The sequence below is a fragment of the Dreissena polymorpha genome, chromosome 7, assembly GCF_020536995.1.
Source record: "Dreissena polymorpha isolate Duluth1 chromosome 7, UMN_Dpol_1.0, whole genome shotgun sequence".
Lineage (NCBI taxonomy): Eukaryota > Metazoa > Mollusca > Bivalvia > Myida > Dreissenidae > Dreissena > Dreissena polymorpha.
In genome coordinates, this window is record NC_068361.1 from 57,238,505 (window position 1) to 57,265,513 (window position 27,009).

The 27,009-nt window shown below is 35.6% G+C and overlaps 2 protein-coding genes across 2 annotated transcripts in view; one reads left to right on the top strand and one right to left on the bottom strand.

Moving 5' to 3' along the window:
* The window catches only part of LOC127840115 (ELKS/Rab6-interacting/CAST family member 1-like), a 32,161-nt gene extending 14,149 nt beyond the window's left edge, over positions 1–18,012 (bottom strand). The window contains exons 1-5 of the mRNA XM_052368576.1: positions 17,899–18,012; positions 16,237–16,359; positions 12,712–12,821; positions 2,559–2,649; positions 1,747–1,869 (exon numbers count right to left, since the gene is read on the bottom strand). Of these exons, the coding sequence (XP_052224536.1) occupies positions 1,747–1,869; positions 2,559–2,649; positions 12,712–12,821; positions 16,237–16,302 (390 nt within the window). The 5' untranslated portion in view covers positions 16,303–16,359; positions 17,899–18,012. The remainder of the gene's footprint in view (positions 1–1,746; positions 1,870–2,558; positions 2,650–12,711; positions 12,822–16,236; positions 16,360–17,898) is intronic.
* A 27-nt stretch (positions 18,013–18,039) lies between these two features.
* The window catches only part of LOC127840114 (ATP-dependent RNA helicase me31b-like), a 41,912-nt gene continuing 32,942 nt past the window's right edge, over positions 18,040–27,009 (top strand). Inside the window, exons 1-5 of the mRNA XM_052368575.1 lie at positions 18,040–18,184; positions 18,722–19,114; positions 20,223–20,283; positions 22,898–23,132; positions 25,731–25,874. Of these exons, the coding sequence (XP_052224535.1) occupies positions 19,044–19,114; positions 20,223–20,283; positions 22,898–23,132; positions 25,731–25,874 (511 nt within the window). The 5' untranslated portion in view covers positions 18,040–18,184; positions 18,722–19,043. The remainder of the gene's footprint in view (positions 18,185–18,721; positions 19,115–20,222; positions 20,284–22,897; positions 23,133–25,730; positions 25,875–27,009) is intronic.

Below are 27,009 nucleotides of genomic sequence, written 5' to 3' on the forward strand. Positions count from 1 at the left end.
TAGTTTGTGAGTGTTCCAAGTATGAAAGCAATATCTATGATACTTTAGGGGTAAAGTGGACCAAAACATAAATCTTAACCAAATTTTCAATTTTCTAAGTATAAAGGGCCCATAATTCCGTTCAAATGCCAGTCAGAGTTACATAACTTTGCCTGCACGGTCCCCTTATGATAGTTCATAAATCTTGCAAGTATGAAAGCAATAGCTTTGATACTGTAGGAATAAAGTGGACCTAAACACAAAACTTAATCAAATTTTCAATTTTCTAAGTATAAAAAGGGCACATAATTCTGTCAAAATGCCAGTCAGAGTTACATTACTTTGCCTGCACAGTCCCCTTATGATAGTTAGTAAGTGTTGCAAGTATGAAAGCAATAGCTTTAATGCTTAAGGAATAAAATGGACCTAAACACAAAACTTAACCAAAATTGTCAATTTTCTAAGTATAAAAAGGGCACATAATTCTGTCAAAATGCATGCCAGAGTTATCTAAATTTGCCTGCCCAGTCCCCTCATGATAGTAAGTAAGTGTACCAAGTTTGAATGCAATAGCATTGATACTTACTGAGAAAAGTGGAACTAAACGCAAAACTTAACCAAAATTTTCAATTTTTTAAGTATAAAAAGGGCACATAATTCTGTCAAAATGCACGCCAGAGTTATCTAACTTTGCCTGCCCAGTCCCCTCATGATAGTAAGTAAGTGTACCAAGTTTGAATGCAATAGCATTGATACTTTCTGAGAAAAGTGGACCTAAACGCAAAACTTAACCGGACGCCGACGCCAACGCCAACGCCAACGCCAACGCCAACGCCAACGCCGACGCCGACGCCAAGGTGATGACAATAGCTCATAATTTTTTTTCAAAAAATAGATGAGCTAAAAACACTGCTCAAAGTAGGGAAGCATACCTGAGAAAACACTGCTGCAAGTAGGGAAGCATACCTGAGAAGACACTGCTCAAAGTAGGGAAGCATACCTGAGAAGACACTGCTCAAAGTAAGGAAGCATAACTGAGAAAACACTGCTCAAAGTAGGAAAACATACCTGAGAAAACACTGCTCAAAGTGGGAAGCATATCTGAGAAAACACTGCTCAAAGTAGGGAAGCATACCTGAGAAAACACTGCTCAAAGTAGGGAAGCATACCTGAGAAAACACTACTAAAATTAGGGAAGCATAGCTGAGAAAACACTGTTTAAAGTAGGGAAGCATACCTGAGAAAACACTGCTCAAAGTAGGGAAGCATACCTGAGAAAACACTGCTCAAAGTCGGGAAGCATACCTGAGAAAACACTGCTCAAAGTTGAGAAGCATACCTGAGAAAACACTGCTCAAAGTAGGGAAGCATACCTGAGAAAACACTACTAAAATTAGGGAAGCATAGCTGAGAAAAACTGTTTAAAGTAGGGAAGCATAACTGAGAAAACACTGCTCAAAGTAGGGAAGCATAGCTGAGAAAACACTGCTCAAAGTAGGGAAGCATACCTGAGAAAACACTGCTCAAAGTAGGGAAGCATACCTGAGAAAACACTGCTCAAAGTAGGAAAGCATACCTGAGAAAACACTGCTCAAAGTAGGGAAGCATACCTGAGAAAACACTGCTCAAAGTAGGGAAGCATACCTGTGAAAACACTGCTCAAAGTAGGGAAGCATACCTGAGAAAACACTGCTCAAAGTAGGGAAGCATACATGAGAAAACACTGCTCAAAGTAGGGAAGCATACCTGAGACAACATGAGCATTACCTTTTCAAGCTTATCAAGAAGATCTTTGCGCTCGGTCTCAAGTCTCTTCAATAAGTCATCAAGCTGACGCTGCAATTCTTTCTGTTTCTTCTCAGCAGCTTGCAATTCATCACTATGATGTTTCTAAATTTAAATAATATACGGATTAAACCTCGTTCGATGAAATCTGTGCTTTATACATAAGCGTAAAATATCATTCCTGATTAGCCTATACAGCCAAGGTCGACACTGTTTGCTTTTAATTATGCAAGTTTTCAGTTAAAGGAAGCCCCTTCTTAACAAAAATCCAGTTAAGGCGGAAGTGTCGTCCATGATTAACAGTGTTGACTGCACAGGCTAATCTGGGACAACACTTTACGCACATGTGTTGACTGCACAGGCTAATCTGGGACAACACTTTACACACATGCGTTGACTGCACAGGCTAATCTGGGACAACACTTTACACACATGCGTTGACTGCACAGGCTAATCTGGGACAACACTTTACGCACATGCGTTGACTGCACAGGCTAATCTGGGACAACACTTTACGCACATGCGTTGACTGCACAGGCTAATCTGGGACAACACTTTACGCACATGCATTGACTGCACAGGCTAATCTGGGACAACACTTTACGCACATGCATTGACTGCACAGGCTAATCTGGGACAACACTTTACGTAAGCCCAGTTTTCCCACAAAACAATTAATCATTTGTTATCAAAACGCCATTGACAAACACAAAGCATTTTATAAATCGAATATGAAATTCTTCACAATTGTTGTAACCTATGCAGAAGAAGTAGAATGGCAACACAGAACTTACCTTTAAGTCTTCTATTTCCTTGGCATGTGCAGCTGATTTTTCTCGTAGCTTTTTCTCCAACTCTTCAATCTTGGCTTCATAATGCGGGTCTCTGTAGAGATATATAGAGGATACAAGATCAGCCCAAAAATAAAATGTTACAACTAAACATTACATGAAATGTTCCCATGATAAAATTATAAATTATACTTATTTATTTATAAATAACACTTATTAAAATAGACAGTTGAATTGTAAAATTGCATAATTAAAATTTATTTATTAAAAAACTGTATAATTATGTATAATTATACCCATAATTGAATGGATTCATTTAAAACAAGATGTGTTTGTCAGAAACACTATGTCCCCTTTTGCGCTGCTTTGAAGCTATATATTTGACCTTTGACCTTGAAGAGTGACCTTGACCTATCACCACTCAAAATGTGCAGCTCCATGACATGCATGCCAAATATCAAGTTGCTATCTTCAATATTGCAAAAGTTATGGCAAATGTTAAAGTTGGGGCAAACAAACAAACAAACACACAAACCAACAGACAGGGTAAAAACAATATGTCCCTCACTATAGTGGTGGGGTACGTAAAAATATAACCCAGAATTGAAGTGTCCGTGGTTGACAATAAATACAAGCAAAAACACTTTTAAAGAAAATGTTAATTAATTGGAGAGTGGTTATTATATTATACAAAATATGTTGACAAAATATAACAAACATGTATAACTACATAAATGTACCGTTTTTTTGTGATAAAAACACCACAATGATGTCCATTGTTGGTCTGAAATGCACATTCTAATTTTACATAATTTATTTGAAGGGATTTTTTCACAGATAATTGTTCAGCATGTTTTTAAAATATCATGAAATTTATTTACATGTACTTACAAAACTGTTATATTTGGAAATATTTTAAATAATAATATTTATTATTTATAAGGCAAAAAAGAGCCTGTCTTGGTGACTGAACCCTTGACATGTAGAAGCACATCTACCACTATACCACACGGGCTTTTGAATTTGTAGCATAGTTAAAACAGATTTTGCCAAATTAATGATGAAAAGCCTTACACATGTATTATATTTTGTACGATTTTTATTGATTACAAATATTTGTAACAGTCAGGAATATTTTTTGCATGCTTGAATACAATGCAAGCATCTATTTTAGAATCTACAGTCTTTTTTCCTTCTTTAAAAAATTGTCATTTTTCAAAAAAAGTCCCTTTAAAGCGTTACATGTATTGTGATAAGGATATTAGTTACAGACAAGAGCTCAGTGATATCACTTATAAGACTGATGCCCCCCCCCCCCCCCACCTACAAAACAGGTCCTTGACATCTATCACTCAATCCTTTGATGACATATCAATTGGAAACCAATTTTACACTAAATGTGACAGTGACCTTTGAACTAGTGATCCTTATTGCAATAGGGGTCATCTACTGTCCAAGGCCAATGCACATGTGAAGTATCCGGCCAATCAGTCTATTCGTTAACGAGTTATTGATTGAAAACTATTTTCACACTTATTGTGACAGTGACCTTTGACCTAGTTACTCCAATTTCAATAGGGGTGATCTATTGTCCAAGGTAAATGCACATGGGAAGTATCAGGCCAATCAGTAAATTCTTGACAAGTTATTGATTGGAAATAATTTTCACACTTATTGTGAAAGTGACCTTGAACTCTGACAAAGTCACCCAAGTTTCTTTAGGGGTCATCTACTGTCCAAGGCCAATGCACATGTGACGAAGCAAGCCAATCGGTCAATTCTTTGACAAGTTATTGATTGGAAACAAACTCGTCTCTACCCAGACCGACAGACAAATCGACCGATTTTTGCTTAATGTGCTGTTGTGAACCTCAAAACATTTTCTTGCAATTAAATCAAGTTATCAACTAGAGTTTATCACAGCAGCAATCATAACAATTCTGCACAAGCACAACTCAATATCATATGGACCAATTCATGCGAATGTACAGGGCCCTCAATCTATCAAATCTGCCGCCGAATTTCAGCGGCAGTCCCCCACATGAAAAGTATATTTTTTTCCCCTTTGGGGGGAAAAATTCCCCCTAAAAAAATTTTTTTTTTTTTTAATAGAAAGATGTGTCTCATGATTATTATATCTCAATTCTATTTCAATTTAATCTTTCAAACATACTCAATTATGAAAAATGCAATGAATATAGTGCAAACATGTACAAATGTAATAATGAGAGAGTAAGTAAAAAAATCCCCCAAAAAGGGAAACGGCGCAAAAATTTCCCCTCCTAAGGGCTGCGGACCCCTTCCCCCAAAGTATTGTGAGGGCGCTGATGTAAAAAAGTTTCACAAGTAAACATGTACTTTGTGAAAGACGAGTAAGAGCTACATATAACTTTAATTGATTTACCAGTAGCATATTACCCACATCAATAATGTCTCTTGACTTCTTCTGATGCTAATTTACAAAACTGTACGGTGTACTACATAAAACATACGGTATATTACTTGCTGTCAAAACAGACAGAGGAATATTAAAGGCACATGTGCACACAATAACAAATTGAACAAGAGCACCGCCTTGCGGGTGCAGACCGCTCATCTATTTTTCTTTTTAAAGGTGAAGGGACCTATCTCAATTTCAATCACAAAGGAGGTAGGGGTGGAGTGGAGTGGGTGTATAGTGTGGGGGTGTGGTCTTTTATTACATTATCTTCCAAAAATGCAAAAAAAAACATGTTTAAAAAAAATATATATTTTTTTTTTTTGGGGGGGGGGGGGGTCATTTATTAGATGATCTATAAAAAAACAACAAAAAACAACTTTTTTTTGGGGGGGGATACGTGTGGGGGGGTGTGGGGGATGGTTTGGGTGGAGTCTATTGTGGTATGTCAGGTAAGTGTTGTTTTGTCAAAGTATCAATCAAATCTAATCATAAAAAAAGATGTTATAGCAATTTTAGCAAAATTTAATAATTTGACCTTGAAAGTCAAGGTCATTAAAAGGTGAAGGTAAAATTCAACTTGCCAGGTACAGTATCCTCATGACAGCATAAAAGTATTTGAAGTTTGAAAGCAATAGCCTTGATACTTAAGAAGTAAAGTGGATCGAAACACAAAATTTAACCATATATTCAAAGTTACTAAGTCAAAAAAGGGCCATAAGTCCGTAAAAATGACAACCAGAATTATGCAACTTGTCCTTTACTGTCCCCTTATGATAGTTTGCAAGTGTTCCAAGTATGAAAGTAATATCTATGATACTTTAGGGGTAAAGTGGACCAAAAAACAAAACTTAACCAAATTTTCAATTTTGTCAGTATAAAAGGCCCATAATTCTGTCAAAATGCCAGTCAAGTTACATAACTTTGCCTGCACAGTCCCCTTATGATAGTCAGTAAGTGTTGCAAGTATGAAAGCAATAGCTTTGATACTTTAGGAATAAAGTGGACCTAAACACAAAACTTAACCACATTTTAAATTTTGTAAGTATAAAAAGGGCACATAATTCTGTCGAAATGCCAGTCAGAGTTACATAACTTTGCCTGCACAGTTCCCTTATGATAGTTAGTAAGTGTTGCAAGTATGAAAGCAATAGCTTTGATACTTAAGGAATAAAATGGACCTTAACACAAAACTTAACCAAAATTTTCAATTTTCTAAGTATAAAAAGGGCACATAATTCTGTCCAAATGCACAACAGAGTTATCTTACTTTGCCTACCCAGTACCCTCATGATAGTAAGTAAGTGTACCAAGTTTGAATGCAACAGCTTTGATGCTTTATGAGAAAAGTGGACCTAAACGCAAAACTTAACCGGACGCCGACGCTGATGCAGATGCTGATGCAGAGGCCAACGCCAAGGAGATGACAATAGCTCATTTTTTTTTTTCAGAAAATAGATGAGCTAAAAACCAACAACATGACACTCATTACTTAGAAACAATCAAGTATTATAACTGTGTTCATGGATAATCAATCAATATGGGTAAAATAGGTACATGTACACTGTTTCAAGCCCTAGACAAATAAAGATTTATTTTTATTTATTTTTAATTTTTGGGGGGTGGTTGAAGCTGTGCAGTTACAATAACATTTACCAGTAGTTGAATGCTTGAACTGTGAGTGATACAAAAATTACAACATGCCACATGGTTGATGCTCTGGTGAAATATAACTGTAATACTAATACCAGCGATTTTTTTCCTTCTTTATAAAGTACCGGTAAACGGCACTTTACCAATTACGAAAAAACTACAATTTTGCCAATTGCTGTCCAAAAAATTCCCAATTAAAGGTAAAAAAAAAAAATAATCCAACATTTTGTTAGTTTTCCTATGCAGATCTATGCTTTGAACCTAGGTAAATATAATATTGACAGCTTGAAAACACTTAGTTATCAATTTTAAAGTATTTGGGAGCATAAAATCAAATACACCTATTTCCCAATTTGAGGGTTTCACGACTCGATTTTTCCCAATTTTCAGGCTTTCACGACTCAATTTTTCCCTATTGGACCGGTACGGGTACTTTTTCCGATTGGACAAAAAAAATCGCTGTAATACATGCAACATAAGTAAACTGTTGGTGACAGTTTTTAAGGAATGAAATACACAACTGATAAGTATGAGAAACTTGTTCACAAATATTTGTGCTTGTTGTTTTCAAATTCAAATTATTTTAAAATTTCAATTTTGTTTAAGCTTTATTTTCTGAGTGCAAACAGTAAAATCCATCGTCGGACACCCCCGGTCTATTCATTACGCTACTCTCCATTGATGGATGAGCGGAGCGTAATCAGCAGTCGTGGGTATCTGACGATGAGTAAAATCAGTCATGTAGTAAAATCAGTCATGTAGTTAAAGCAATAGACTTTTGACTTTACTCACTGATACCACTGCAAATTTTCTATGCTGGCATCAGTATGTATTGCTGATTAATTTCATACTTTTACAAATGTAAATTTGTGCAAGATGTTAACCTTTAATCTTTTACATTAAAATGTAACTTTAATGTTAAACTGTGAAAAAGTTCCTTTAACATCCGTTATTCACTACATTGATTTTGCTACTACCTGAACTAGTTGTGGTTTAAACACTGTCGCTGAAAAGATTCATAAAAGCCCTTTAGAATTTAGGGTTGTTTTTATGTAAAAAGAGCGAGCTCAGCATTGATTCTTGTTTTGCTTAAGTTCAACAGAATAGGGCAATATTGATCTTAATCTGATGAAAGTTGTTTAACCCTTTGCATGCAGGGAAATTTGTCATCTGCTAAAATGTTGTCTGTGCAATTTCTAAAATTAGCATTTTCTTCTATTTTTTTCAAAGAATACTATCAGAATAGCAAACAGTTTGGATCCTGATGAGACACCACGTTCTGTGGCGTCTCATCTGGATCCAAACTGTTTGCAAAGGCCTTCAAAATTTGGTTCCAGCACTGAAAGAGTTAAATGGTATGGTATTGAATAGATGTTTATGTCACTGCAGATGACATCTGTTTAAGTTTGAGTTTTGATTATAGGGGTTTACTTAATCAAGGATTTGATTTTTACTTACCAACAGTACCAGTTACTTTTAACATCTCCTTGCCATTTGTGAAAAAAATATTGCCCAATCTTTAAGTCAATAATGCTACAAATGTAGATTGGTCATTGTCGGCTTAGGTACTACTAAAAAGTCCCCCAGGTACTCTCAAGTAAACACTACAATGTACCTCGGGTACAGGAAATATTCTAAAACGAACCCAGCCAAAATTAGACTGTACACAAGCGTTATTCCAGCCAAAAATCTGATGTCGTAAAACAGTTTGTGACAACATTTGTGGTTCGTATACATTTAGCTTAAGCCATATCACAGAGTAAACAAGAGCACCACCTACCAGGTGCAGACCACTCATCTATTTTTTTTAAAAAGGAGATAGGACCTATCTTAATACTTCAATCAAAAAGTGGGGAGGGGTTGTCTGGGGGTGTGGTCATTTATTACATAATCTTTCAAAAATGAAAAAAAAAAATTGGGGTGGGGGGATTCTTTGGTGGGATGGTTGGACAACTTTTCAAAAATTAAAATTATTAATATAAATATTCATGTTTTTTTAACCATGTTTAATTTTTGCATTTCTTTTTTTTTGGGGGGGGGGGGGGGGGTCGGGTCAGGTTTGTGTTGTTTTGTCAAAGTATGATTCAAATCTGATCATAAATGAAGGTTATTGCAATTTTAGCAAAATTTAATACTTCGATCTTGAGTGTCAATTTCATTCAAAGGTCAAGGTCAAATTCAACTTGCCAGGTACAGTACCCTTATAAAAGTAAACAAGTATTTGAAGTTTGAAAGAAATAGCCTTGATAGTATACTTAAGAAGTAAAGTGGATCTAAACACAGAGTAACATAACTTTGCCTGCACAGTCCTCTTATGATAGTTAGAAAGTGTTGCAAGTATGAAAGCAATAGCTTTGGTACTGCAGGAATACAGTGGACCTAAACACAAAACTTAACCACATTTTCAATTTTCTAAGTATAAAAAGGGCACATAATTCTGTCAAAATCCCAGCCAGAGTTATTTAACTTTGCCTTCCCAGTCCCCTCATGATAGTAAGTAAGTGTGCCATGTTTGAATGCAATAGCTTTGATTCTTTATGACAAAAGTGGACTGAAAAACAAAACTTAACCTAAACACAAAACTTGACCAGACGCAGATGCCGACACTCAGGTGATGACAATAGCACATAATTTTTTTCAAAAAATAGATGAGCTAAAAATGTTCTCACTTTTAAAGTTTATTCAGGATATTGCATGCCACAAATCTTTGAACTTAACATCCACCATTTTTGTGTACAGTCCAACCCCTACTTCCGGTCACCCGTCATCGCCGGTCGCCCCTTGTAGGCCGCTGGTCTGTGCCGCGACTGTCGATAAACACTATATAATGCACCCCTCTTAAGCGGTAACCCGTTTCTCCGGCCAGCGGCCAGCAATTTTGCATCCCAAATGTAAAATGTTTCCCATATAAGTGGTCACGCGCGAGTAAGTCAGTCATGTCTCAAAATAAACCTTTATCCCCTGAAAGGTCACAGGGGCAGGTCGGGCTACACAGACCTCGTGAAGAGGCCAATAGGACCTGTAAATAAACTCTGATACACACACACACAGTCAGTCATGTACATTGGCAAAATTACACCGACGCAATGGCGAAAAAATCGATACGTACTTCCAGTCTGCGGTTTAGGCTCTTTAGTACTGAAGTGTGATGTGTAATAAATATTTTGACAGCCAGTTTGCAAATTGCAATTAATTAGCGGCGGATTATCGGGTTAAAAGCAATTTGCGACCGCTTGATCTTTTTGTTTCCGCACATGCGAATATCACCTATTTTTACTGGAAAAGAGATTCTTAATTTATTATTTGTACCTGTGGAATCATACTATTTCAAGCACACATTTATTACCATTATCAGCTAATTAAAAGCTGAAAAGAACAACGAAACTTTTAACCGAAATCAACTAATCTACATGTTCTCTGTGCTACAAAGTTTTTATCCAAAAATCAATACACGCACGCTTTCCATGGGTATGGCGTGACATTGTACATTGGTGCATAATTTTTGCGCGCTTTTGTTCGGACAAAGGAAATACATGAGGACTTTTTTATTCTAGAATTTGTAAACGTCTCGTTAACATTAAACAATCGGGAGTGTGTTTCGGATTACGAAATATTATTGTCATTTGGGAATTAAACAAAACATTTATATTTGTTTTATATTAACATTATTTCAATATTACTTTTGATAAAACCCTTTACGCGGTGAAAAAATGTTTTTATAATATTATGCATTAAAAGCACGATTACCAGGAGGATTACACCCGGTTGCTATTTTCAGTCTCTTACATTGTAAGTAACTGGCCATGATTTTATCGTGGAGGAGATCACTGTCGGGACCAATTCGTGCGGTAGGTATTACAAAGCCATAAAACTGCAATAAAACAATTAAATTATCGATTGATAGTGAGTTATTCACGCATAACTGATTCACAACTGTTCCCATCTTAAGTGCATTTGAGCCATACAACGTGCATTGTGTAAACAATGAATCATGAGAATGATTCTTTTTCATTGACTTGATTCTGAAGATGATGATGATGATGATATTGATGGTGATTAGTAAGATGAATAAAATATTATTTGAAAGAAAATGTTGTTTTATAGCTGATTTTAGAAAGGAAGAAATAAAATTATTTTAAGTCTATACATTGTTTAGTACAATGTACACATATTTACCATTATGTTTATACAAAAATTGAACAGTTGGCCATGCACTCATCAACTCCAGACTCCCTATGACCCAACCCCCTCTTAAGAGGCCGACCCGCTTAAGCAGCCAATTTGGCCGTTTCCCTTGACTGGCTGCTTAAGAGGGGTTGGACTGTATATAATTATGTAAAACTTATATGAAAACATTAAGCAATTAATACATTAAAACATGTACAGTGCAATACAGCAAACATAATTGAAAACTCAATTTTGAATGCAAAAAAAGAGTTGATGGTCAGTACACAGAAAGAGGATGATTGGATAAGTTGGGGGGGGGGGGTATTTTAGGCAACATGCAGAGCATTAACAAATGAGGGAAAACAAACAAACTCAGGACTCCAGTACTTTGATCATTGAAAATATCATTTCACCTCAAAAATTGTTCAAGCAGAGGGCCTTTTGACTCCAGGTTTTTTTAAATCTATAGAAGTTCAATATTCCTTTTCTACATTTTTATTTTTTTACACTATATTACTAACAGGGCTCAACATTAACCTAAAAACCAACTTGCCCTACTGGGCAAGTACTTAGAAAATCTACTAGCCATCAGAACGTAAAGCCACTTGCCCAAACAAGAAACATCACATTAACTGTGCACCTCATATTTTTTAATAAAGATCAAAATGATACACCACAAAACCTTTTTTATTTTTGCACATTTAACAAAATGGTTACAACAATTTAAGTCTAATTATAGTCTAAATAAATGCTCTTTGTTCTTTTTGCACTTGCCCGGGAGGACAACTAGATTATAAAACAAGGGCTGTTTGTAAAACATGCATGCCCCCAATATGGGCTCTCCGTTGTAGTGACAGCCATTGTGTGAATATGTTTTTTGTCACTGTGACCTTGACCTTTGACCTAGTGACCTGAAAATCAATAGGGGTCATCTGCCAGTCATGATCAATGTACCTATGAAGTTTCATGATCCTAGCCAAAAGCGTTCTTGAGTTATCATCCGGAAACCATTTTACTATTTCGGATCACCATGACCTTAACCTTTGACCTAGTGACCTGAAAATCATAAGGGGTCATCTGCAAGTCATGATCAATGTACATATGAAGTTTCATGATCCTAGGCATAAGCGTTCTTGAGTTATCATCCGGAAACCATTTTACTATTTCGGGGCACTGTGACCTTGACCTTGTGACCTGAAAATCAATAGGGTCATCTGCCAGCCATTATCAATCTACCAACGAAGTTTCATGATCCTAGGCACAAGCGTTCTTGAGTTATCATCCGGAAACTATTTTACTATTTCAGGTCAATGTGACCTTGACCTTTGACCTAGTGACCTGAAAATCAATAGGGGTCATCTGAGAGTCATGATCAATCTACCTATTAAGTTTCATGATCCTAGGTCGAAGCGTTCTTGAGTTATCATCCGAAAACCATTTTACTATTTCCGGTCACTGTGACCTTGACCTTTGACCTAATGACCTGAAAATAAATAGCTGCAAGTCATGATCAATCTACCTATCAAGTTTCATGATCCTAGGCCTAAGCGTTCTTGAGTTATCATCCAAAAACCATTTTACTATTTGGGGTCACTGTGACCTTGACCTTTGACCTAGTGACCTCAAAATCAATAGGGGTCATCTGCAAGTCATGATCAATGTACCTATGAAGTTTCATGATCCTAGCCCCAAGCGTTCTTGAGTTATCATCCGGAAAACACCTGGTGGACGGACCGACCAACAGACCGACCGACATGTGCAAAGCAATATACCCCCTCTTCTTCGAAGGGGGGCATAATAACTTCCCCGGACCCAACTTATACCTGCCAGGGGCAATAGGACGACTGTTAATGTTGAGCCCTTACTAAGAGTAAAGACAATATTTTAGTTTTATCAGACCTCTTGAAGCCAACTTCGAGGACCTCTCTCTCACGTTTGGTGATGGTTGTGTTCTTCGCCTTTCTCAGGCCATCTAGTCGCCCTTTCAGTGTGGAAACTTCCTGCTCTAACTAAAATAATCATTAATGATAAAGTAAAATAAATCAACAGAAATATCAATCAGTATGAAAATTAAACTAATTTGGTTCAGTCCGAATAGCAGTTTACAAACAAGTAACTAAATTACAACATAATTTATAAAGTGCAGATTAGAATAATATATAATTATATTGTATAATATTTGATAAAACGATATCACATGAGAAGACCAATTAATGCGGGGCCCCTGAAAATGTGATCTGCCATTAGAAAGATTAACAATCCTTGTATTTGCATTCTCCTTTTAGGAATTAAAAGCAACATAGTGAACCAATTTACATGTATTACTTCCAGGATTATAAACACATGATACAATGTAAGCAATATGTTGAACTTTTTAAGGGTTCTAGGTCAGAGACAACACACATGGGACCTAAGTCATGAAACCTTCCTTGGATGCCATTTGTTGCTGAGTCGGAAAGGTGTACAGCAATATCAAAGCTTGAATGGAAATTTTGTTAAAGGATGAGTCAGACCTTTTACATGCCAATATGGGAAAAATCAAATTTTGGTATTGGGAATTTATTGCAAGAAAAATTGACTGATTTGGGGAAAACAAATTCAATATAACTCTTTTTATTAATTTAATTTATAGGAAACAAGAGATCTGTTTGTCAGAAACACAATGCCCCCTGCAAAGCTTTGAAGCAATATATTTGACCTTTGATCATGAAGGATGACCTTGACCTTTCATCACTCAAAATGTGCAGCTCCATGAGATACACATGCATACCAATTTGCCAAACATCAAGTGCTTTTTGAAGCGACTTAGAAGTTACAATGTATGAGCATTTTTCTAAACCTAAATGCGAAACCTAAATGCAAAGTGTGACAGAAAGACAGACAGACGGATGGTCCGATCACTTTATGCCCTCCTTCGGGGGCATAAACATCATATTGATTATGGTTATACATGTATGCTTTGCTAGATCAAATACAAATTAAGTTGAGACATAATGATCACAAAAAACATATTTCTTTATCTAAAAAAAGTTGGAAAACAAGAGCTGTCACCATAGGATGACTTATGCCCCCTATAAACGCTTGATAGAAGTTATGAGCTTTTTTGGAAACCTAAACGCAGATTTCGAAACCTAAACGCTGACCCTAAGTTCAAGGTCAAGGTCACAGGGGTCAAAATTTGTGTGCATATGAAAAAGCCTTGCCCATATACACATACATGCCAAATATGAAATTGCTATCTGAAGCGACACAGAAATTATGAGCATTTTTCTAAACCTAAACGCAAAGTGTGACGGACAGACAGACAGACGGACGGACAGTCTGATCACTACATGCCCTCCTTCGGGGGCATAAAAAATGAAATTGAGATGTTTATTTTCAATTTAGGATTACATTTACAATATGGCTTAAAGGGATCTTTTCACTGTTTGGTAAATTGACAAAATTGAAAAAAAATTGTTTCAGATTCGAAAATTTTCAGTTGAGTTATGATATTTGAGAGGAAACAGTATTACTGAACATTTGCCATGGTCTAATTTAGCCATTATAGGCATCATTTGATGATTTAAAAACCTAAAGATTATAAAGCATTGCAACGCAAAACGATTTAATAATTTGGAGAGTTCTGTTGTTGTCGTTTAAATTTGTGAATATACGAAGATTGCTTATATAATGTATAAAATACGCATCTTATGTATGCTTGGCAGGATAGCTCAGTTGGCTAATGCGTTTTTACTTCAGGATTCCGGGGGTCACTGATTCGAGCCCTGCTGCGGGTTACTTTTTTTCCCTTTTTTATTTATTTTTTACTGGAGCTTTTAAAATTGAATGTTTACATTTATCAATATAAAGCATTTAATGACAAACTTCAAAACATGCCAAAATCTGTGAAAAGGCCCCTTTAAGGAATGAGTCCCTTAAACGGACCCATATGTACACCAGGAAAATGCGTGCAAGTGCTCTACTGAGTGAGGTTCTCAGGAACTTTTACATGCTAGTCAGCTTTTCCTTATCTTACTAAGTTCGGTACTGTGGCATTCTTCTAGCTGCCAAGCTGAAACTGGTCCTTGGTCATGATTAAGAATTATTAGGTACATAACAAAAATTAACCGCCAAGAACCATTCAGTCTCAGAAATACAGAACTGCTTTTAGTGGTGTTTCATACTCCCAGTCTGTTAAGGTTTTATGCTGTTTGCTGCTCATCAGTAACTAAGGGTTGGAAATGAAGCTTTTAAAACATGAATATATTGTATAGCAAGAAAGGTCTTAAATTAAATTTAACTTTCTAATGGAATACAAAGACGTCAAAAAACGTATCTAAGTGGTAAAGGGATAAAAATCAGTCCGTGACTGATGCTCGAGACAAAGTGCTCAAGATGAAGTTATAAAACTTGACCTTTTACTTTGTGCTACATTAATTGAAATTCCATCAATGCTGAACAAAAACTAGACTCCAAAAAGCTGAAGATGAATTTCTTATAATTGACCTTTGACCTTTTACATATGGATATATGTTTTTTGAGTCTGACTACAAAAGTCATGTCTTATCGTGCCTCTTCCTCAGTCTGAGTTATTGGAACATGAAAATATGCAGAACAAACATATATGCTCAAGGAAAATTCCAAAGAATGGCTTCTGTTAGTGAACCTTGACCTTGAATTGTGACCTGGGATCCAAGAGGTCTGGTTTTCGTGAATGATAAGTGGTTTGGAAAAAAGAGGATTGGAAAAAATGCAGTCAAACAAGAGCAAGGTGGAAAGCTGGACCAGCATACAAGTTTTCATTATTTAGTCTCATGATTCGGACGGACGTATAATACAAATTTAGGACTGCTTATTGTAAATTAAAAAAAAATCCAAGTGAATACATTGTATGTACCCATATTCACTATGCTTCTTAATTGACAATGGCATGGGACATTTGGTAAGACAAATCTAATTCTTGTATCCATAAATTAAGTTCCATTTCAAATTTTTGATGAAAATTTCACAACAGTAACAATAATTTATTTAAACTATCCCATTTAGCAGTTTAGTTTTGTCATATTTAACATTATTCTTAAGCTTTGGTCATAACTATAATTGTAAACTATCTTTGCATTCGGATTACAGATCTCTTTCTAGGAGTTTTTTGACAAAGAAGAGTTACTTCATCAGAGTAAGTTGACTAGTCAATATTGATGACAACAAAGTAGGCCGTCAGTTCTCATACAGTGCATTATTTATATAGTGACACAGGAAAATATATACGACAGGTTCCAACAAGTAGAATCGTGAATATTTACAGCATCAAAAGTTTCTTGGTAATCACCCTAATAACACAATCTTACCTGTTTAAACGAATTGTCTTATGCATATATCTTATAATACTTTGTATGAGAAAGATTATTTTATCAATATGTAAACTGCACAGTGTAGAGATACCTCTTTTATTTTGGCCCTAAAACCTTCTATCAGCTCATGGGTCTCTTTATCACTTTTTTTGCTCATTGTAGCTCTCGAACCCACAGGAACGATTGAACATTAATTGTAATCCACCAATGTAATCTGTAAGTAAAGAATGTATTTTGATACACAGACACTCAATAGTAGTTGCTACCCCCCACACAGCAGCTACCCTCACCCCTTCAAAAACCCTCAAAATTGTCCATTTTTTTAAACTTATATATACATGTGTACAACAGTACAAATAAGTATATGTACTAAGCAAACAGGCATCGATTTATTCATAAAGTTAGTCCAACTTGTTAACGCTCTCAAATATTAAGCTACTTTTTATATTCAATGGTAATATTTGGAGCCAAAGAATTTAGCCCATATAAAAGTATCTCTTAATTATTTGCACGTCTTATAAATATTAGACTATTCATAAAGTATGAAGTCTTCTGCATTGTTTGAAACAGCATTTTTAGGTTTGTAGTCACAAATATTGTTTTATAATATATATATTATATATAATCTTATATATAATATAAGAAAAACAAGCAAATTCTTGAATTGATATCCCTCGCCATTATACTTCTGGACACAAAAGTATTCTGGACGGATGGACAAGGCCAATGTGCATTGATATCCTCTTGTCCATATGTATACTCATACCAAGTTTCAATGAAATCTGTCAAAGCACTTTTAATATATGGCTTCCAACACAAAAAAAGCATTTTTTAAAGATACAAAGGGAAATAACTCCGTTATTATCCGATGGTGTACAATGCAATTAGGCGTGCATCATCCTCTTATCTATATATATACTCATACCAAGTTTCAATAAAATCCGTCAAAGCACTTCCAAGATATGGCTCCGGACCCACAAAAAAGCATTTTTTCAAGATACAAAGGGCCATAACTCCGTTGTTATCCGATGGTGTACAATACAATTTGGCGTGCATCATCCTCTTATCCATATATATAATCATACCAAGTTTCAATAAAATCCGTCAAAGCACTTTCAAGATATGGCTCTGGACACACAAAAAGCATTTTTTCAAGATACAAAGGGCCATAACTCCGTTATTATCCAATGGTGTACAATGCCATTTGGCGTGCATCATCCTCTTATCCATATATATACTCATACAAAGTTTCAATGAAATCCGCCAAAGCACTTCCAAGATATGGCTCCAGACACAGAAGTGCCGGACGGACGGAAAGACAGACAGACGGAAGGACGGACAACGCCAAAACAATATCCCTCCACTTATGGCGGGGGATAAAAAATTCAACTAACTTTTGTTGTTTTGATATTTTATACAAAAAAAGGACCATTTTGAGGACTTTGTGAGGGAGTTGCAGCTGGGTTGAGGGGGGGGGGGGGGGTTACAACTAATGCCGAGTGCCTGTTTTTTGATATATATCAATAGTTCAGTTGAGTGTTCTATTTCTTGTAATATAAATTTACACAATTCAGTGTTATTCAATGATTAATAGTTTGCATTCAATTGTATTATTCAAATTTCAAGCTTTAAGGATAAACTATAGCCCCAGATTACACTTTAATGTAAACAAAAATATTAAAATTAATGAACTACGTTTACAATTAACTTACAGCAAATGTAAAATGTCTTTTGAAAAATGAAAAATGTTTACCTTTACTGGCTTCAGAAACACGTACTAGCAAACTCTCCCAACTCCTATTACATGACCTTTGACCTTTACGATAAATTCGAATTGTTAAATTGAATACAGAAAAACATCAGCAATACTGTTTCCTCTCAAATAAGACTCGCCCTTTTAGTAGTTAACTGAATTTCTGCTTATTTAAATCAACTTCAAATATTTGTAACTTAATTTTTGGCAAAACATTTTATTTGTTTTGTTTGCAGCGCCCTCATCATTCGGTCCAAGAGTTCCGCTCGAAGTAAATTGCTTGTTGGTAAGGTTTTATTATCCACTTGCATCCATAGAAATACTCGGGTAAATCTTGTACAAATTCCATAAACATGAAGAACTTGTATTTATCTATTTAATTGTGGTTTTATTTAATATTGACATTATGATTTTTGTATGAAATTCTTCAAACAAAATAAGAATAGTTTTTTGTGTTGGCAACACAAAAATGACGCCCATTTCCGATAGAATTACGTATTAATTTGAGATAAGATTCATCCAGTGTTATTCACAGTGCATGGAAATATAAATTTTGCTTGTTAACTTTTGTTACCCGAATGCCCCATGATTTAATTGCGTTTGTTTTGATAGTTTTCTTTTACCCCACCCACTTAGTTTCAATAAAAAAATTCTCAAAATCTAAACTCATTTGGTGGCTGTCAAACCATTCTCTAGTCTATGACAGCCGTCTGTTGATATTGCTACCTTAAATATAATGATTAGAACATTTGTTTTTGCAGTTCATCACAAAATGAAGTTACCTATGGAGCAATTTTTTAACTTGCCATTTTTTATTTTACAGGAAATCTTGGCAGTTAAATTTTCAAGGCATCGTGCTGCATTGTTGATAAATGACAACGTTAAATATATGTGTATATGACACCAGTGTGCATTTAAAGTTTTCGAAAATAAGGTTTAATAATTAGTAGACACATAAGAAAAGGATCTTTGAAGAGGCTCTCGTGTAAACATTTTATTTGTGGGATCAGCGAACGGAAAGCTAACATTGGTCTGGCCTCTGCTTAACGGAGGTTGTGGCAGTATAGGAGGCATCAGCCTGTAGAAAGTTGTTTTAAAAGAAGACGTTAAATTTAGGACACTCAAAGTGTAGTGTTAGAGTCAAGATGGCAGCAACGAAGGTGGATACTGTGATGAATCATGCTAGTCTGGCCGTGGACCATAAAGGGGATGTTAAGTATGTTGTAAAGCAAGTTTGAAATTTAGATGTTTTTATAAACCACGCCATTTTAATTATGTAGCAAAATGGCTTTGTTACTTTTGTATATAACTTCAGAAGTTTATATTCCGGTTAAAGAATAATATCAGGGCTCGAAATTAACCTTTTTTCTGCTTGCAAAATATTGCGTGCAGCTTTAATACCAACTCGCAAAATAAAAAACAGTCTCGCAAATTTTGCAGGAAACATAAAAAAGTTTGGACATTAATATTAGTACTATTAAAACAAAATAAAAAGTACTTAACATACACATTTTATTTCGGCAATCATACAAAGATATCAGTTCCTTGGACCATAAGGGTATTGTTTTCAAATATAAGTGTGTCGTGTTCACTCAGAAAACAAAGTTTAAGTGTCGGTTTGGGATATTTTTAATGGGGTTTCAAATATTGAAAAAAATCAGCTATGATATTGTGTGTTGAGTGCGATGTCACCTAAATACAAATCAACGGTTAACTTTGCTTTATTTTTCGTATTTTTATTTCCGTCTGTAGGCAAAAAGAAACTTATTACATTTGGCTTCGACGCCATGTCTTTTCAAGTTCAATGAACAAATGTGAATAGTCGACTGTTTCATGTTCTTTGTACCAATATTATCCGCGTATCTGTACTATAAGTATACGGGTCTACATAACAAGGTGCGCGCTTCCGCATACAGGTATTCAGACGTTCTATAAATTGACCAACGGTTTAGCGTTCATGACGTCGAGTGCATTTATATTACTAGTTTTTTTCCACTATTTCTTTACTCGCAAAAAAATACTTGTGGCTTAAAACTTAACTCGCAATCAGTATTTTTCACTCGCATTTTGCGAGTGCGCGAGTGTTAATTTCGAGCCCTGTAATATATTTGAGGTCTTAAGAAGTTAAATGTTCTAGTATACTGATACTGATAGACCAAGAGCTAGATTTAAGTTGAACATTTCCAGACAAATACAAATTAATTTATGTTAAATTTCAAACTTATTTCTTTGACTGAAGCCATTTGGGTATTGTGATTGAAAATACAAGAAAAAACTATGCTTAATCTGTTAGCTTGTTATATTTTAGTGTTTGCATCTTTCAGTGACCAGGGATGGAAGAACAAATTAAAATTGCCTCCAAAAGACACCAGAGTAAAAACTTCTGTAAGTAACATGTGTGAGCTAGTTTCATAATCAATACTTCTTTTAGAGTTGGTATAATGAACCTTTGAACAAAAGGTTTACTTCAGAGCTATAATGCTTTTTCAAGTTTGAAAATATTTAAGTTCCAGTGCATCAAAAAGCCTAATGCCAGGGGTGCGATTTCATTGAGATTTGCATAAATTCGTAAAAAAAAATGGGGAGTGTTCAGGGTTCCCTCTGGTCTTTCAAAAGTTGTCGCCACTTACTTTCGCCAAATTAAAAAAGTTGTCGCTACACTGGGGCAACATTTAGGCAATGAAGATCATGTTATTATAATACAAAAAAACTGAGCATTACAGTATGTTAAAGGAATTGATTTAATAACAGTAGTATTTATAATTAACACATTTAACATTGTTCATTAAATAAAGGCACTTCATTCAGTTGTAACTCTTGTTGATTGACACCTTTTCAGCAGCCTGAATATGTTGCCACAGTTTTGGTGCTTCAGAAGCTTTATGGTTTTCTGAAAATACAAAAAGGGAGATATAATATTAATATAATACAAATAATAATCGATTAATGTGTAGTATATAAATGATATAAATGTGTGCTAGCATATGACCTACTACATAGAGCCCTTAAAGGGGCCTTTTCACAGATTTTGGCATTTTTTAACTTATTCATTAAATGCTTTATATTGATAAATGTAAACATTGGATCGTAAAAGCTCCAGTAAAAAATCAAGAAAAAAAATAAAAAAGGGAAAAGAACATTGCCCGGAGCAGGTTTCGAACCAGTGACCCCTGGAGTCCTGCCAGAGTCCTGAAGTAAAAACGCTTTAGCCTACTGAGCTATTCCGCCGAGTACACATCCTTGACGTATTTTATACATTATATAAGCAATCTTCGTAGTTTCACTAAATTTAACGACAAAAACAGAACTCTCCAAATTATTCAATCGTTTCGCGTTGCAACGCTTTATAATTTTTAGGTTTTAAAATCGTCAAAAGATGCATATAATGGCTATATTAGAGCATGGTTAATGTTCAGTATTACTGTTTCCTCACATATATCATAACTAAAACGAAAACTTACGAATCTGAAACAACTTTTTTCAATTTTGTCAATTTACCAAAGCGTGAAAAGATCCCTTTAACACAACAGTCAAATAAAATAAGCATTTATGTATATCAAATGTAAAATTGATTTCCATGTGCTTAACTATGTTTACCTTTCTTAAAACAGTACATTAGGTAGTGAATGAATTGATTAGTGTTGAGGATATAAAGAGTTCACACAGCATAGATTGTGTGTTGGAAATCATATTGAAGGAAATGAAATTCTGATAAACAACTGTCTTTGTTTGGTTTTTGTTTGTTAGCTGGTGAATGTTAGCGGGAGGGAACGTTTGCATTTTGAATGAGTCTCAAAATTAGCAGAATCTAATGTTCACTTTCTAAAAGTCGTTTTACACTCTAAACTTGCCATTTTGACGAGTGAAACAGAAATAGGTCACCGTTTAAATAAAACCAACACATGTAAAATGTTTTACTATTTTCTATATTTACACCCGATTTATCTAAAAACAATCGATACTTACCTTTTTGATTGTCATTGTTGTCAATTTAATGGTCTTGAATCTGCTTTGAACACTGTGACAAACACTTCACATTTAAGCGTAAAGTCGGCATATTTCAATATTGCCTTATCTCTGAAGCAATAAAACTGCCGACCAATTAAGATAACTTGCAACAACACCCCCGATATGGCGATAATCGCAATTATCACCATAACATGCCACTTTGCGGTAGTCTGCAGTCAGCACCACGCTCCATTGATAACAGCTGTATCGCTTACATCATGGAAATCTATAGTATTACGACTGCCGTAAAGCGGCTGGTAAACACAGCGTCTTTTGTCATTTTAAGAAAATATGAACGCAGAAAAATGACGATATTTTTTAAATCGCCATTTACGAAATTTTGTCGCCAGATTTTTTATTTTGTCGCAATTGGCGCCATTGACGATCGACAGCGGGAACCCTGAGTGCTCCGACCGATTCTGTGGACGTTCTTTATAAGCGGCCCAAAATATCCGCGGCCCGCGAAACATCTCTGCATATTACACTGGTAGATTCTACCTAAGCAATTTGTAACGAGCGATGTCATTGGCTGCTGTTTCCCAATCTTCCAATTGAAATCGATCTTTTAACGCGACTTATAGTGCAATATTGTGACAAAAAAAACCTTTGGGGAGCATCACCCGTCTTGATGGTTTCTTGTTTCGATATGCTGTGGGAAATATATATGCTGTCAATGTCAATATTGCTTCAAAGCTCCCACAAATTTGATGGTAACTGTTGCAAACAATATGCTCAATACATTATATAGTGAAGCGTTGGCTCAGTCTTATGATGTTAATTCAAGACGAGCATGTGTTATAACATTAAAGGCAGGCTTATTTAAAAAAGGAACTATTGTCTTGGATATCGGCGCGGAACACAATTTAAGCGGAACATTCAAGCAGGAAAGTAGAATTTAACTTCCCTGATACGGCAAATTTTATCCAAAAAGCTCAAGCTATGGTTGGCTTGGTTGCACAATGTTAAGATTACACTCCGTGAACCTTTCCAGGATGTAACAAATACAAAAGGCAATGAGTTTGAGGACTTCTGTTTGAAACGAGACCTGCTCATGGGGATCTTTGAGAAGGGGTGGGAGTCGCCTTCGCCCATCCAGGAGGCAAGCATCCCTATAGCGCTGACTGGGCGCGACATTCTGGCCCGTGCCAAGAATGGTACGGGCAAGACAGGAGCCTATGCAATACCCATCCTGGAGCGTATCGACACAAATAAAGATGAAGTGCAAGGTTAGTTTGTGTCTTGAGTGCTTTCTTCCTTTTCGGCTGAATCCTATTCCATGCTAAGCTCTTAATTTGAAAGGATGAATTTATATGTGAAGAGCTTTATTTGCAAATTATGTTATAATAACAAAATAACATAAATTGTAGGTTAATTTGTGAGGTGTAGTGAAAATTATATTGAGATATAATTATCATTTAATTTAAACTTTTCTTTCTAACAAAAATTGTTTTTGGAAATAGAGATTTTTTTCAAATTCGGAATTATTTGTAACATTTTGGTTAAGAAATGGGTCCCCTTTAATGGACCTAAAGATTCAAAGACAATCAATATGCTGTTACAATCAATATGCATCTTGTTGGCAATAGGGCTGTAACAAATACACTAGGTGACGAATACGATACGTATCACGAATACAGGGTGGCAAATACGAATATTTATTCGCGAATATGAATTCAATGAACAAAAGTAATACTGACAACTTGACATGACATTATATAGTATAAAACTATGAGTATTTGTCAATTTGATTGAGTACCATTGCATACTGAAAATAAGAAATATAACACTTTGAAATGACAAAACACTGAATAAAACTGCTTAAACTTTGAACACAGTTTTGAAACTTTTGAGAAAACATAATTAGTACCAATAACAACTTTGAGTAGAACAATTAAGAGTCAACAGTGGACACATTAGCGACAGTAAGTTGCACAATCATTGTAGTAAAGATAAACAAAAAAGAAATCCATCTGCTAATCCTTTGTGTGTATGTTTGAGCATCAAATCACTCGTATTTACCTAAATAAACATTAAACAACCATCGAAAAAAATTCAATTCAATGTCGTAAATATTCAACCGATGCACGCCATTTTTGTTGATAATCTTACTGTGTAACAGAGTGGGTGGGGTAAACATGATACAAAAATGCCGGAATAAGGAGAAGAACATTTAAATAGAAGTTTATTGTATGAACCTTCATGTGTAAGGTAAGATAAGATGATACAACTTTCAAACTCGAAACCACGTTGTTTGTATTCGTCAAATATTCGGTTCGGGAGGTGGCCAGTGATTTTTTTTGCTTTTTTTTCTTACAGCCTGTGCCTTTTGGATTGGGAAAATTAGCGCGATAAACCATGAAATTGGGAAAAATACCGCGATAAACCATGAAATTGGGAAACATTATAAATATGATTATAAGAACAGAATAAAAATGATTCAAGTATGTTTGACAGCATTTTTATATTATAAAGTACTAATTGAATGTGTTCTTACAATGAAGACAATGTTAAGTTAATATCCTTCCACATTCATATTGAACTTCCAATTATCTATATAGATTCTTAAATATACCATTTAATCATAACCTCTTTAACAGTAAGAATTTAATTCAGTATTCTTTTAAATTAAATATCATATGGTGAAAACATTAACACATATTTATAACAAAAAAACGATATGGAGTTAAAATAATTTATTTCATTTCTTAACCTTTCAACATCTTTCACTTCAATGCTATTTCAGTGAACTGTAAAGCGTGACAAACAATAAGCAGAATATGCATATGAATCTGATTTTACACAGATCCACTAACATATAAATCATATCATGTTTGTCTCTTTCTGTTTTCAAACGATACTCATCTTACATGCATTAACTGGGAGGTGGAAAACTACAACGGGCGAGGCATGGTCAGGGGTGATAACCGCAAAAAAGGGTTAGGGTAAGGGTTAGGGGTCGGGTGAGGGTTAGGGTTGGGTTTAGGCTAACCCAAACCCTAACCCGACCCCTAACACTAACCCAAACCCTAACCCTCTAACCCCCTCTTGCGTAATACCATACTAGCCTCGCCCGTTGTAGTTTTCCGCCAACCGCATTAACTTTGTGAGTAACGGTAGACTAACTCCAATTTCCCAACACTGATTTCCGTGATGCACATTCACTGTGAAGATTTGTAATAAATATTTGTTGTTTTTATCTCAAACGTTATATTTTGCGTTAATTGACACACGCATTAAATTATTCCGTAATAACCATATGATATCCGTTGTTAATTTGAATATTATTTATCATTTTCGCAGCGCATCGCAAATTTCTCGTCTGCTTGCCGCCATCTTGGGCATGTGTAAAAACAGGCTTTTACAATCGGGATACATCGACTATCGTCGGTATCCCCCGCAATATAGAGAGAGATGTGGATAGCAACGTAAAATCGTATTCGGCCAAATTCGCTAAAAATACGTAAGTCAGTTGTTTGGCGACGACTCAGCAACTCGATCGGCACTCGTTCGAAATTATTGCTTAATTACATTGTAATCTTATTGGCTTTATTGGGAAAATTTTGTCTTTTTTTGGGAAATTTTAATCAAATTTTTGGGAAAAAACGTCATTTTTTGCAATTGGGAAGCAGCCGAATATCGGCTGTAATTTCTGGCAAAAAAAATCACTGGTGGCGAATAACTAATACGACTCGTCCACAGCCGTAGTGGAGTAATTCGAATGTATCGTTACAGCCCTAGTTGGCAACACAAGTATTGGCAGTGTAGGTTTGCTCATAAATAGATATGGTTTTCCATTAAAATCCTCATTATCTACCCACTTACAGCTATGTGTATTGTGCCGACAAGAGAGTTGGCCCTCCAAACTAGTCAGATCCTAATTGAGCTCTCCAAGCATATCGGGGCCAAGGTGATGGTCACCACTGGTGGAACCAATCTCAAGGACGACATCATGAGGCTCTATGAACCAGGTACTGATTGCAGTGTTATTTTGTATTTTGTCAAATGGAGGGCAAAAATGTGGCCCCATTCACAATGTTAGAACAAATAAATATAGTTTTCAAAGGATTGGCTTAAATTCGCAGGAGGTGAATACAGAATTTATTGTTTTTATGCCCCCGGATCGAAAGATAGGAGGCCAATTGATTTTGGCCTGTCTGTCTGTCTGTCTGTCTGTCATTGATTGTGTGTGTCACAAACTTTAACCTTGGTTAAACTTTTGCAGTATGTTTTTGAATATTGAAGATAGCAACTTGATATTTGGCATGCATATGTATCTCGTGAAGCTGCACATTTTGAGTGGTGAAAGGTCAAGGTCATCCTTCAAGGTCAAAAGTAAAAAAAATACAATCCAAGGGAAGTAACAAGCTTTAAAAGGGAGATAATTTCTAAACCTGCTAAATCATATATTGAAATTTTATTTCAAAGCAGCGCAATAAGGGGCATTGTGTTCTGACAAACACATCTCATGTTCAATTTTGTTAAGCGCAACATTCAGTTCATCTCCCTATAGATGTTCAAGAGTTGAACCTCAACCCGATTTAGTCAAAACAACTGCAAAGGCCCCAGACCCAACTCTCAAAGAGGTGAAAATAACTCTGGGCTGGTTGGGAAATAGGCATTGATGGAGAACAGGTGCAATGAGGGGTATTATATATTTAAATTTTTAGAGTTGATATTTTTATTTGTTGCCACTTAACTCACCGAGAGACCTGGTACTCAAGAAATCGACGTATAGCGCACTACCATGCAAAATGTGCAGTCTCTTTTTCATGCCAAAATTGAGGGAAAAACTTTCCTGTGCTATTAAATCTGAAGTACTCTTCACAACGTCTTTTCCCGACCCCAAAATCGAAGTGTGTAATTCTTGACATCCAATTGTCACTCAGCTATGACGGAAGGCAATTTTGGGTAGATTTTTCACAAGTAAACAAGAACTTTGCTATAAACTCCATGTACGTTTTTCAGTGAATAAGTTTTCCTTTGAAATATGTCCTTCTTTAGTACCAGTTGAATGGTAAAAAGTTGGAATGTCATACCTACTGTTGCCCACTTTTCGTTGTTCTCACAACAGCACTTTTTGGCTCGAGTATTCTAGAATGATAA